General features: G+C 65.3%; 1 protein-coding gene across 1 annotated transcript in view; it reads right to left on the bottom strand.

Moving 5' to 3' along the window:
- Positions 1 to 12,894, bottom strand: part of LOC142473344 (uncharacterized) — a 131,480-nt gene extending 118,586 nt beyond the window's left edge. Inside the window, exons 1-2 of the mRNA XM_075580581.1 lie at positions 12,825 to 12,894; positions 8,328 to 9,620 (exon numbers count right to left, since the gene is read on the bottom strand). Coding sequence (XP_075436696.1) covers positions 8,431 to 9,620; positions 12,825 to 12,894 — 1,260 coding nt within the window. The 3' untranslated portion in view covers positions 8,328 to 8,430. The remainder of the gene's footprint in view (positions 1 to 8,327; positions 9,621 to 12,824) is intronic.
- Positions 12,895 to 13,244: the final 350 nt, after the last annotated feature.

Below are 13,244 nucleotides of genomic sequence, written 5' to 3'. Positions count from 1 at the left end.
CTCGTGCTGCGCCCGCTCCGGCTGTCGCTTTCCCTCGTACTGCCCGCGCCCGCTCCGGCTGTCCCTTTCCCTCGTGCTGCACGCGCACACTCCGGCTGTTGCTTTCCCGCTCCGGCTGTCCCTTTCCCTCGTACTGCCCGCGCCCGCTCCGGCTGTCCCTTTCCCTCGTACTGCCCGCGCCCGCTCCGGCTGTCCCTTTCCCTCTTGCTGCCCGCTCCGGCTGTCCCTTTCCCTCGTACTGCCCGCGCCCGCTCCGGCTGTCCCTTTCCCTCGTGCTGCGCCCGCTCCGGCTGTCGCTTTCCCTCGTACTGCCCGCGCCCGCTCCGGCTGTCCCTTTCCCTCGTGCTGCCCGCGCCCACTCCGGCTGTTGCTTTCCCGCTCCGGCTGTCCCTTTCCCTCGTACTGCCCGCGCCCGCTCCGGCTGTTGCTTTCCCTCGTGCTGCCCGCGCCCGCTCCGGCTGTCCCTTTCCCTCGTACTTCCCACGCCCGCTCCGGCTGTTGCTTTCCCTCGTACTGCCCGCGCCCGCTCCGGCTGTCCCTTTCCCTCGTTCTGCCTGCGCCCGCTCCGGCTGTCTCTCTCCCTCGTGCTGCCCGCGCCCGCTCCGGTTGTTGCTTTCCCTCGTACTGCGCGCGCCCGCTCCGGCTGTCTCTTTTCCTCGTGCTGCCCGCGCCCGCTCCGGCTGTCCCTTTCCCTCGTACTGCCCGCTCCGACTGTCCCTTTCCCTCGTGCTGCGCCCGCTCCGGCTGTTGCTTTCCCTCGTACTGCCCGCGCCGGCTGTCCCTCTCCCTCGTACTGCCCGCGCCCGCTCCGGCTGTTGCTTTCCCGCTCCGGCTGTCCCTTTCCCTCGTACTGCCCGCGCCCGCTCCGGCTGTCCCTTTCCCTCGTACTGCGCGCGCCCGCTCCGGCTGTTGCTTTCCCTCGTACTGCCTGCGCCCGCTCCGGCTGTTGCTTTCCCTCGTACTGCCTGCGCCCGCTCCGGCTGTCCTTTTCCCTCGTACTGCCCGCGCCCGCTCCGGCTGTCCCTTTCCCTCGTACTGCCCGCGCCCGCTCCGGCTGTCCCTTTCCCTCTTGCTGCCCGCTCCGGCTGTCCCTTTCCCTCGTACTGCCCGCGCCCGCTCCGGCTGTCCCTTTCCCTCGTGCTGCGCCCGCTCCGGCTGTCGCTTTCCCTCGTACTGCCCGCGCCCGCTCCGGCTGTCCCTTTCCCTCGTGCTGCACGCGCACACTCCGGCTGTTGCTTTCCCGCTCCGGCTGTCCCTTTCCCTCGTACTGCCCGCGCCCGCTCCGGCTGTCCCTTTCCCTCGTACTGCCCGCGCCCGCTCCGGCTGTCCCTTTCCCTCTTGCTGCCCGCTCCGGCTGTCCCTTTCCCTCGTACTGCCCGCGCCCGCTCCGGCTGTCCCTTTCCCTCGTGCTGCGCCCGCTCCGGCTGTCGCTTTCCCTCGTACTGCCCGCGCCCGCTCCGGCTGTCCCTTTCCCTCGTGCTGCCCGCGCCCACTCCGGCTGTTGCTTTCCCGCTCCGGCTGTCCCTTTCCCTCGTACTGCCCGCGCCCGCTCCGGCTGTTGCTTTCCCTCGTGCTGCCCGCGCCCGCTCCGGCTGTCCCTTTCCCTCGTACTTCCCACGCCCGCTCCGGCTGTTGCTTTCCCTCGTACTGCCCGCGCCCGCTCCGGCTGTCCCTTTCCCTCGTACTGCCCGCGCCCGCTCCGGCTGTTGCTTTCCCTCGTACTGCCCGCGCCCGCTCCGGCTGTTGCTTTCCCTCGTGCTGCCCGCGCCCGCTCTGGCTGTTGCTTTCCCGCTCCGGCTGTCCCTTTCCCTCGTGCTGCCCGCGCCCGCTCCGGCTGTTGCTTTCCCTCGTACTGCGCGCGCCCGCTCCGGCTGTCCCTTTTCCTCGTGCTGCCCGCGCCCGCTCCGGCTGTTGCTTTCCCTCGTACTGCCTGCGCCCACTCTGGCTGTTGCTTTCCCGCTCCGGCTGTCCCTTTCCCTCGTACTGCGCGCGCCCGCTCCGGCTGTCCCTTTCCCTCGTACTGCGCGCGCCCGCTCCGGCTGTTGCTTTCCCTCGTACTGCCCGCGCCCGCTCCGGCTGTTGCTTTCCCTCGTACTGCGCGCGCCCGCTCCGGCTGTTGCTTTCCCTCGTACTGCCCGCGCCCGCTCCGGCTGTTGCTTTCCCTCGTGCTGCCCGCGCCCACTCCGGCTGTTGCTTTCCCGCTCCGGCTGTCCCTTTCCCTCGTGCTGCCCGCGCCCGCTCCGGCTGTTGCTTTCCCTCGTGCTGCCCGCGCCCACTCCGGCTGTTGCTTTCCCGCTCCGGCTGTCCCTTTTCCTCGTGCTGCCCACGCCCACTCCGGCTGTTGCTTTCCCGCTCCGGCTGTCCCTTTCCCTCGTACTGCCCGCGCCCGCTCCGGCTGTCCCTTTCCCTCGTACTGCCCGCGCCCGCTCCGGCTGTCCCTTTCCCTCGTACTGCGCCCGCTCCGGCTGTCCCTTTCCCTCGTGCTGCCCGCGCCCGCTCCGGCTGTCCCTTTCCCTCGTACTGCCCGCGCCCGCTCCGGCTGTCCCTCTCCCTCGTACTGCCCGCGCCCGCTCCGGCTGTCGCTTTCCCTCGTACTGCCCGCGCCCGCTCCGGCTGTCGCTTTCCCTCGTACTTCCCACGCCCGCTCCGGCTGTTGCTTTCCCTCGTGCTGCCCGCGCCCGCTCCGGCTGTCCCTTTCCCTCGTTCTGCCTGCGCCCGCTCCGGCTGTCTCTCTCCCTCGTGCTGCCCGCGCCCGCTCCGGTTGTTGCTTTCCCTCGTACTGCGCGCGCCCGCTCCGGCTGTCTCTTTTCCTCGTGCTGCCCGCGCCCGCTCCGGCTGTCCCTTTCCCTCGTACTGCCCGCTCCGACTGTCCCTTTCCCTCGTGCTGCGCCCGCTCCGGCTGTTGCTTTCCCTCGTACTGCCCGCGCCGGCTGTCCCTCTCCCTCGTACTGCCCGCGCCCGCTCCGGCTGTTGCTTTCCCGCTCCGGCTGTCCCTTGCCCTCGTACTGCCCGCGCCCGCTCCGGCTGTCCCTTTCCCTCGTACTGCGCGCGCCCGCTCTGGCTGTTGCTTTCCCTCGTACTGCCTGCGCCCGCTCCGGCTGTTGCTTTCCCTCGTACTGCCTGCGCCCGCTCCGGCTGTCCCTTTCCCTCGTACTGCCCGCGCCCGCTCCGGCTGTCCCTTTCCCTCGTACTGCCCGCGCCCGCTCCGGCTGTCCCTTTCCCTCTTGCTGCCCGCTCCGGCTGTCCCTTTCCCTCGTACTGCCCGCGCCCGCTCCGGCTGTCCCTTTCCCTCGTGCTGCGCCCGCTCCGGCTGTCGCTTTCCCTCGTACTGCCCGCGCCCGCTCCAGCTGTCCCTTTCCCTCGTGCTGCCCGCGCCCACTCCGGCTGTTGCTTTCCCGCTCCGGCTGTCCCTTTCCCTCGTACTGCCCGCGCCCGCTCCGGCTGTTGCTTTCCCTCGTGCTGCCCGCGCCCGCTCCGGCTGTCCCTTTCCCTCGTACTTCTCACGCCCGCTCCGGCTGTTGCTTTCCCTCGTACTGCCCGCGCCCGCTCCGGCTGTCCCTTTCCCTCGTACTGCCCGCGCCCGCTCCGGCTGTTGCTTTCCCTCGTACTGCCCGCGCCCGCTCCGGCTGTTGCTTTCCCTCGTGCTGCCCGCGCCCGCTCTGGCTGTTGCTTTCCCGCTCCGGCTGTCCCTTTCCCTCGTGCTGCCCGCGCCCGCTCCGGCTGTTGCTTTCCCTCGTACTGCGCGCGCCCGCTCCGGCTGTCCCTTTTCCTCGTGCTGCCCGCGCCCGCTCCGGCTGTTGCTTTCCCTCGTACTGCCTGCGCCCACTCCGGCTGTTGCTTTCCCGCTCCGGCTGTCCCTTTCCCTCGTACTGCGCGCGCCCGCTCCGGCTGTCCCTTTCCCTCGTACTGCGCGCGCCCGCTCCGGCTGTTGCTTTCCCGCTCCGGCTGTTGCTTTCCCTCGTACTGCCCGCGCCCGCTCCGGCTGTTGCTTTCCCTCGTACTGCGCGCGCCCGCTCCGGCTGTTGCTTTCCCTCGTGCTGCCCGCGCCCACTCCGGCTGTTGCTTTCCCGCTCCGGCTGTCCCTTTTCCTCGTGCTGCCCGCGCCCACTCCGGCTGTTGCTTTCCCGCTCCGGCTGTCCCTTTTCCTCGTGCTGCCCGCGCCCACTCCGGCTGTTGCTTTCCCGCTCCGGCTGTCCCTTTCCCTCGTACTGCCCGCGCCCGCTCCTGCTGTCCCTTTCCCTCGTACTGCCCGCGCCCGCTCCGGCTGTCCTTTTCCCTCGTACTGCGCCCGCTCCGGCTGTCCCTTTCCCTCGTGCTGCCCGCGCCCGCTCCGGCTGTCCCTTTCCCTCGTACTGCCCGCGCCCGCTCCGGCTGTCCCTCTCCCTCGTACTGCCCGCGCCCGCTCCGGCTGTCGCTTTCCCTCGTACTGCCCGCGCCCGCTCCGGCTGTCGCTTTCCCTCGTACTGCCCGCGCCCGCTCCGGCTGTCCCTTTCCCTCGTACTGCCCGCGCCCGCTCCGGCTGTCCCTTTCCCTCGTGCTGCCCGCGCCCGCTCCGGCTGTCCCTTTCCCTCGTGCTGCCCGCGCCCGCTCCGGCTGTCCCTTTCCCTCATGCTGCCCGCGCCCACTCCGGCTGTTGCTTTCCCGCTCCGGCTGTCCCTTTCCCTCGTACTGCCCGCGCCCGCTCCGGCTGTTGCTTTCCCTCGTGCTGCCTGCGCCCGCTCCGGCTGTCTCTCTCCCTCGTGCTGCCCGCGCCCGCTCCGGTTGTTGCTTTCCCTCGTACTGCGCGCGCCCGCTCCGGCTGTCTCTTTTCCTCGTGCTGCCCGCGCCCGCTCCGGCTGTCCCTTTCCCTCGTACTGCCCGCTCCGACTGTCCCTTTCCCTCGTGCTGCGCCCGCTCCGGCTGTTGCTTTCCCTCGTACTGCCCGCGCCGGCTGTCCCTCTCCCTCGTACTGCCCGCGCCCGCTCCGGCTGTTGCTTTCCCGCTCCGGCTGTCCCTTTCCCTCGTACTGCCCGCGCCCGCTCCGGCTGTCCCTTTCCCTCGTACTGCGCGCGCCCGCTCCGGCTGTTGCTTTCCCTCGTACTGCCTGCGCCCGCTCCGGCTGTTGCTTTCCCTCGTACTGCCTGCGCCCGCTCCGGCTGTCCCTTTCCCTCGTACTGCCCGCGCCCGCTCCGGCTGTCCCTTTCCCTCGTACTGCCCGCGCCCGCTCCGGCTGTCCCTTTCCCTCTTGCTGCCCGCTCCGGCTGTCCCTTTCCCTCGTACTGCCCGCGCCCGCTCCGGCTGTCCCTTTCCCTCGTGCTGCGCCTGCTCCGGCTGTCGCTTTCCCTCGTACTGCCCGCGCCCGCTCCGGCTGTCCCTTTCCCTCGTGCTGCCCGCGCCCACTCCGGCTGTTGCTTTCCCGCTCCGGCTGTTGCTTTCCCTCGTACTGCCCGCGCCCGCTCCGGCTGTTGCTTTCCCTCGTGCTGCCCGCGCCCGCTCCGGCTGTCCCTTTCCCTCGTACTTCCCACGCCCGCTCCGGCTGTTGCTTTCCCTCGTACTGCCCGCGCCCGCTCCGGCTGTCCCTTTCCCTCGTACTGCCCGCGCCCGCTCCGGCTGTTGCTTTCCCTCGTACTGCCCGCGCCCGCTCCGGCTGTTGCTTTCCCTCGTGCTGCCCGCGCCCGCTCTGGCTGTTGCTTTCCCGCTCCGGCTGTCCCTTTCCCTCGTGCTGCCCGCGCCCGCTCCGGCTGTTGCTTTCCCTCGTACTGCGCGCGCCCGCTCCGGCTGTCCCTTTTCCTCGTGCTGCCCGCGCCCGCTCCGGCTGTTGCTTTCCCTCGTACTGCCTGCGCCCACTCCGGCTGTCCCTTTCCCTCGTACTGCCCGCGCCCGCTCCGGCTGTTGCTTTCCCGCTCCGGCTGTCCCTTTCCCTCGTACTGCGCGCGCCCGCTCCGGCTGTCCCTTTCCCTCGTACTGCGCGCGCCCGCTCCGGCTGTTGCTTTCCCTCGTACTGCCCGCGCCCGCTCCGGCTGTTGCTTTCCCTCGTACTGCGCGCGCCCGCTCCGGCTGTTGCTTTCCCTCGTACTGCCCGCGCCCGCTCCGGCTGTTGCTTTCCCTCGTGCTGCCCGCGCCCACTCCGGCTGTTGCTTTCCCGCTCCGGCTGTCCCTTTTCCTCATGCTGCCCGCGCCCACTCCGGCTGTTGCTTTCCCGCTCCGGCTGTCCCTTTCCCTCGTACTGCCCGCGCCCGCTCCGGCTGTCCCTTTCCCTCGTACTGCCCGCGCCCGCTCCGGCTGTCCCTTTCCCTCGTACTGCGCCCGCTCCGGCTGTCCCTTTCCCTCGTGCTGCCCGCGCCCGCTCCGGCTGTCCCTTTCCCTCGTACTGCCCGCGCCCGCTCCGGCTGTCGCTTTCCCTCGTACTGCCCGCGCCCGCTCCGGCTGTCGCTTTCCCTCGTACTGCCCGCGCCCGCTCCGGCTGTCCCTTTCCCTCGTACTGCCCGCGCCCGCTCCGGCTGTCCCTTTCCCTCGTGCTGCCCGCGCCCGCTCCGGCTGTCCCTTTCCCTCATGCTGCCCGCGCCCACTCCGGCTGTTGCTTTCCCGCTCCGGCTGTCCCTTTCCCTCGTACTGCCCGCGCCCGCTCCGGCTGTTGCTTTCCCTCGTGCTGCTTGCGCCCGCTCCGGCTGTCCCTTTCCCTCGTTCTGCCTGCGCCCGCTCCGGCTGTCTCTCTCCCTCGTGCTGCCCGCGCCCCGCTCCGGTTGTTGCTTTCCCTCGTACTGCGCGCGCACCGCTCCGGCTGTCTCTTTTCCTCGTGCTGCCCGCGCCCGCTCCGGCTGTCCCTTTCCCTCGTGCTGCCCGCGCCCGCTCCGGCTGTCCCTTTCCCTCGTACTGCCCGCGCCCGCTCCGGCTGTCCCTCTCCCTCGTACTGCCCGCGCCCGCTCCGGCTGTCGCTTTCCCTCGTACTGCCCGCGCCCGCTCCGGCTGTCGCTTTCCCTCGTACTGCCCGCGCCCGCTCCGGCTGTTGCTTTCCCTCGTACTGCCCGCGCCCGCTCCGGCTGTCCCTTTCCCTCGTACTGTCCGCGCCCGCTCCGGCTGTTGCTTTCCCTCGTGCTGCGCCCGCTCCGGCTGTTCCTTTCCCTCGTACTGCCCGCGCCCCGCTCCGGCTGTCCCTTTCCCTCGTACTGCGCCGCTCCGGCTGTCCCTCTCCCTCGTACTGCCCGCTCCGGCTGTCCCTTTCCCTCGTACTGCGCCGCTCCGGCTGTCCCTCTCCCTCGTACTGCCCGCGCCCGCTCCGGCTGTCCCTTTCCCTCGTACTGCCCGTGCCTGCTCCGGCTGACCCTTTCCCTCACTAATGTGTCACCTAACGAGCCTCACACGTGGACGTTTAGTGGTACAATAGCAAAACTAGGATAGAAGGCTGAGCACAGCAATGAACATAGGGCGGGGGCAGGTAAAAATAAATTATTTATTGGGCACAATAGCAAATAGCAACAAAACGCGATTCTCGCCTAGTAGGCGCTTTATCAAAGAGTGGTACAATGCATGGCTACTCGGCTTTTATATTTGTTTACTGTCAATGTTTTTTAATGTAAAATAAAAAGTTAAACAATAAAATATTTATTTTGGAGGAAAAAAACCAGCAGAAATATTTCAGATGAAGCCTGAGCAGAAAATGCATGAGGTGTGAAAGGCGGTAACGGCCGCTGTGTATAACACTGTGTACAGATAGAGCTGCCCGCACATACACTGTAATATATATAATATACTAGCTGAGAGACCCGGCGTTGCCCGGGATATAATTTGGGGGGGGGCGTACGACAGGGTTAGGCTTCCCCCCCCCCCCCTTGACAGCTAGGTGGGTGACTGAGTTGACTGAGTGTGTGGGTGACTGGGTGACTGACTGAATGGGTGACTGACTGAATGGGTGACTGGGTGACTGAATGGGTGACTGGGTGACTGAATGGGTGGGTAACTGAGTGGGTGACTGAGTGGGTGGGTGACTGAGTGGGTGGGTGACTGAGTGGGTGGGTGGGTGACTGGGTGAAAGTGGGTGACTGGGTGAAAGTGACTGGGTGGGTGTGTGGGTGGGTGAGTGGGTGACTGGGTGTGTGGGTGACTGGGTGTGTGGGTGACTGGGTGGGTGTGTGGGTGGGTGACTGAGTGAGTGGGTGGGTGAGTGGGTGGGTGACTAAGTGAGTTTTTGGGTGACTAAGTGAGTGGGTGGGTGGGTGGGTGGGTGGGTGACTGAGTGGGTGGGTGACTGAGTGAGTGGGTGGGTGGGTGACTGGGTGGGTGAAAGTGACTGGGTGGGTGTGTGGGTGACTGGGTGACAGTGCGTGGGTGGGAGACGGTGTGTGACTTACCTTGACCCCGTGGCATCTGGCTGGGGCAGGAGGTGAGTTCGGGAAGCTGGGGGGGGGCAAGAGTGGCAGGAGTCCCGCGCCGCGCTTCCCCTCTCCGGTAGCGTCACACGTGATGGGGAGTCCCGCGCCGCGCTTCCCCTCTCCGGTAGCGGCGCACGTGAGGGGGAGTCCCGCGCCGCGCTTCCCCTCTCCGGTAGCGGCGCACGTGAGGGGGAGTCCCGCGCCGCGCTTCCCCTCTCCGGTAGCGGCGCACGTGATGGGGAGTCCCGCGACGCTTCCCCTCTCCGGTAGCGGCGCACGTGAGGGGGAGAGCAGGAGGGCCGCGCCGTGAGGGGGGAGGAGCCTGGAGTTTGCTGCCCACTCCGGCTGTTGCTTTCCCGCTCCGGCTGTTGCTTTCCCTCGTGCTGCTTGCGCCCGCTCCGGCTGTTGCTTTCCCTCGTGCTGCTTGCGCCCGCTCCGGCTGTTGCTTTCCCTCGTACTGCCCGCGCCCGCTCCAGCTGTCCCTTTCCCTCGTACTGCCCGCGCCCGCTCCGGCTGTTGCTTTCCCTCGTGCTGCCCGCGCCCGCTCCGGCTGTCCCTTTCCCTCGTACTGCCCACGCCCGCTCCGGCTGTTGCTTTCCCTCGTACTGCCCGCGCCCGCTCCGGCTGTCCCTTTCCCTCGTTCTGCCTGCGCCCGCTCCGGCTGTCTCTTTTCCTCGTACTGCCCGCGCCTGCTCCGGCTGTCCCTTTCCCTAGTACTGCCCGCGCCCGCTCCGGCTGTTGCTTTCCCTAGTACTGCCCGCGCCCGCTCCGGCTGTCGCTTTCCCTCGTACTGTCCGCGCCCGCTCCGGCTGTCCCTTTCCCTCGTGCTGCCCGCACCCGCTCCTGCTGTCCCTTTCCCTCGTACTGCGCCCGCTCCGGCTGTTGCTTTCCCTCGTACTGCCCGCGCCCGCTCCGGCTGTCCCTTTCCCTCGTACTGTCCGCGCCCGCTCCGGCTGTCCCTTTCCCTCGTACTGCCCGCGCCCGCTCCGGCTGTCCCTTTCCCTCGTACTGCCCGCGCCCGCTCCGGCTGTCCCTTTCCCTCGTACTGCGCGCGCCCGCTCCGGCTGTCCCTTTCCCTCGTACTGCCCGCGCCCGCTCCGGCTGTCCCTTTCCCTCGTACTGCCCGCGCCCGCTCCGGCTGTCCCTTTCCCTCGTACTGCGCCGCTCCGGCTGTCCCTCTCCCTCGTACTGCCCGCGCCCGCTCCGGCTGTCCCTTTCCCTCGTACTGCCCGCGCCCGCTCCGGCTGACCCTTTCCCTCACTAATGTGTCACCTAACGAGCCTCACACGTGGACGTTTAGTGGTACAATAGCAAAACTAGGATAGAAGGCTGAGCACAGCAATGAACATAGGGCGGGGGCAGGTAAAAATAAATTATTTATTGGGCACAATAGCAAATAGCAACAAAACGCGATTCTCGCCTAGTAGGCGCTTTATCAAAGAGTGGTACAATGCATGGCTACTCGGCTTTTATATTTGTTTACTGTCAATGTTTTTTAATGTAAAATAAAAAGTTAAACAATAAAATATTTATTTTGGAGGAAAAAAACCAGCAGAAATATTTCAGATGAAGCCTGAGCAGAAAATGCATGAGGTGTGAAAGGCGGTAACGGCCGCTGTGTATAACACTGTGTACAGATAGAGCTGCCCGCACATACACTGTAATATATATAATATACTAGCTGAGAGACCCGGCGTTGCCCGGGATATAATTTGGGGGGGGGCGTACGACAGGGTTAGGCTTCCCCCCCCCCCCCTTGACAGCTAGGTGGGTGACTGAGTTGACTGAGTGTGTGGGTGACTGGGTGACTGACTGAATGGGTGACTGACTGAATGGGTGACTGGGTGACTGAATGGGTGACTGGGTGACTGAATGGGTGGGTAACTGAGTGGGTGACTGAGTGGGTGGGTGACTGAGTGGGTGGGTGACTGAGTGGGTGGGTGGGTGACTGGGTGAAAGTGGGTGACTGGGTGAAAGTGACTGGGTGGGTGTGTGGGTGGGTGAGTGGGTGACTGGGTGTGTGGGTGACTGAGTGGGTGACTGGGTGGGTGTGTGGGTGGGTGACTGAGTGAGTGGGTGGGTGAGTGGGTGGGTGACTAAGTGAGTTTTTGGGTGACTAAGTGAGTGGGTGGGTGGGTGGGTGGGTGGGTGGGTGACTGAGTGGGTGGGTGACTGAGTGAGTGGGTGGGTGGGTGACTGGGTGGGTGAAAGTGACTGGGTGGGTGTGTGGGTGACTGGGTGACAGTGCGTGGGTGGGAGACGGTGTGTGACTTACCTTGACCCCGTGGCATCTGGCTGGGGCAGGAGGTGAGTTCGGGAAGCTGGGGGGGGGCAAGAGTGGCAGGAGTCCCGCGCCGCGCTTCCCCTCTCCGGTAGCGTCACACGTGATGGGGAGTCCCGCGCCGCGCTTCCCCTCTCCGGTAGCGGCGCACGTGAGGGGGAGTCCCGCGCCGCGCTTCCCCTCTCCGGTAGCGGCGCACGTGAGGGGGAGTCCCGCGCCGCGCTTCCCCTCTCCGGTAGCGGCGCACGTGATGGGGAGTCCCGCGACGCTTCCCCTCTCCGGTAGCGGCGCACGTGAGGGGGAGAGCAGGAGGGCCGCGCCGTGAGGGGGGAGGAGCCTGGAGTTTGCTGCTGAGCAGCAGGGCCGCGCTTCCTCCGCGGCGCACGGTGAGGGTGATGGTGCGGCTGGGGATGTTGCGGAGCGTGGGGATTTGGGTGAGGGGGGAGAGAGTGAGGGGCACCGGGAGAGTGAGGGGCACCGGGAGAGGAGGGGCACCGGGAGAGGAGGGGGGGGGGGGTGGAAGGTGAGCTGCGGTCCAACTGACGGGGGAGAGTGTGTGTCCCTGTGTGTGTGTGTCCCTGTGTGTGTGTGTCCCTGTGTGTGTGTGTCCCTGTGTGTCCTTTGGCCCGTCACTCCGCCTCAGGCCAATGAGAGGTGTGCGGGGGCGGACCAAGGGACCAATGAGATTTCCCCTAGGGACACCGGACATCCAGGCAGGCAGGCTGGCATGCATGCATGCAGGCAGGCAGGCAAACATACAGTGCTTTCACTAATATAGTATAAGATACTCCTCGCTCCTTCCGTCTGTCTGGATCTCACCGCTGGTCTAATTCTGGTTACATGTATAGTTTTGTCCCATCTTCCTAAATATAAATGACCACATTATCACACAGAACTGTCACCACAAATCATGTTTAACGCTCGCATCACGTACAAAGCTACAAAATATATCTATACCGCGCAGAACAGTGCATTGCAGGCGCCTCAGGAAGGGGATGGGTTAATAAATGACATTGCATGTCACGGTCCTTCATAATAATAGCATGTTCTTGTATAGCGCTGCTAGTTTTACGTAGCATTTACAGAGACATTTTGCAGGCGCAGGGCCCTGCCCCGTGGGGGCTTACAATCTATGATTTTGGTGCCTGAAGCACAGGGAGATAAAGTGACTGCCCAAGGTCACAAGGAGCTGACACCGGGAATTGAACCAGGTTCCCCTGCTTCACACTCAGTGCCAGTCAGTGTCTGTACTCACTGAGCCGTTCCTTCTCCCAGGCTCCCCTGCTTCACACTCACTGCCAGTCAGTGTCTTTACTCACTGAGCCGCTCCTTCTCCCAGGTTCCCCTGCGTCACACTCAGTGCCAGTCAGTGTCTTTACTCACTGAGCCGCTCCTTCTCCCAGGTTCCCCTGCGTCACACTCAGTGCCAGTCAGTGTCTTTACTCACTGAGCCGCTCCTTCTCCCAGGTTCCCCTTCTTCACACTCAGTGCCAGTCAGTGTCTTTACTCACTGAGACGCTGCTTCTCCCAGGTTCCCCTGCTTCACACTCAGTGCCAGTCAGTGTCTCACTCAGCCGCTCCTTCTCCCAGGTTCCCCTGCGTCACACTCAGTGCCAGTCAGTGTCTTTACTCACTGAGCCGCTGCTTCTCCCAGGTTCCCCTGCTTCACACTCAGTGCCAGTCAGTGTCTTTACTCACTGAGCCGCTCCTTCTCCCAGGTTCCCCTGCTTCACACTCAGTGCCAGTCAGTGTCTGTACTAACTGAGTCGCTCCTTCTCCCAGGTTCCCCTGCTTCACACTCAGTGCCAGTCAGTGTCTGTACTAACTGAGTCGCTCCTTCTCCCAGGTTCCCCTGCTTCACACTCAGTGCCAGTGTCTTTACTCACTGAGCCGCTCCTTCTCCCAGGTTCCCCTGCTTCACAATCAGTGCCAGTTAGTGTCTTTACTCACTGAGCCGCTGCTTCTCCCAGGTCCCCTGCTTCAAGCTCAGTGCCAGTCAGTTTGTTTACTCACTGAGCCGCTCCTTCTCCCAGGTTCCCCTGCTTCACACTCAGTGCCAGTCTGTGTTGTTACTCACTGAGCCGCTCCTTCTCCCAGGTTCCCCTGCTTCACACTCAGTGCCAGTCAGTGTCGTTACTCACTGTGCCGCTCCTTCTCCCAGGTTCCCCTGCTTCACACTCAGTGCCAGTACTCACTGAGCCGCTCCTTCTCTGCTCCTTCATTTTTAGTAACTTCAATATGTCCATCTGTCCTGCTCCAGTTCATATCGCTCGCATATATCTGGCTCTGGATTCTGATGTCCCCTCTGTATATTACCGTATTTCCTCGATTGTAAGACGCACCATCGATTTGGCCCTTACAATCGAGGAAAATGACTTTTTCACTTACCATGTTTCAGGAGAGGTCCCATGTCAGCGGAGGATGGAGCGGGCGGCGGCGGCAGGAGAGGTCCCACGTCTGCAGATGGTTGAAGATGGACAACGGGTGGGAGTGCGGCAGCAGGACAGGTCCAAATGCAGGTGAATGAAGATAAGACATCGGGCGTGCGGTGGCGAAGGTGGCAGGAGATCATAATAGCAGGAGAGCCGAGCAGGAGGAGAGCGGCATAGGGGAAC

Source organism: Ascaphus truei (assembly GCF_040206685.1).
Source record: "Ascaphus truei isolate aAscTru1 chromosome 3 unlocalized genomic scaffold, aAscTru1.hap1 SUPER_3_unloc_6, whole genome shotgun sequence".
Classification (NCBI taxonomy): Eukaryota; Metazoa; Chordata; class Amphibia; order Anura; family Ascaphidae; genus Ascaphus; species Ascaphus truei.
This window is presented reverse-complemented; position numbering and strand designations above follow the sequence as displayed.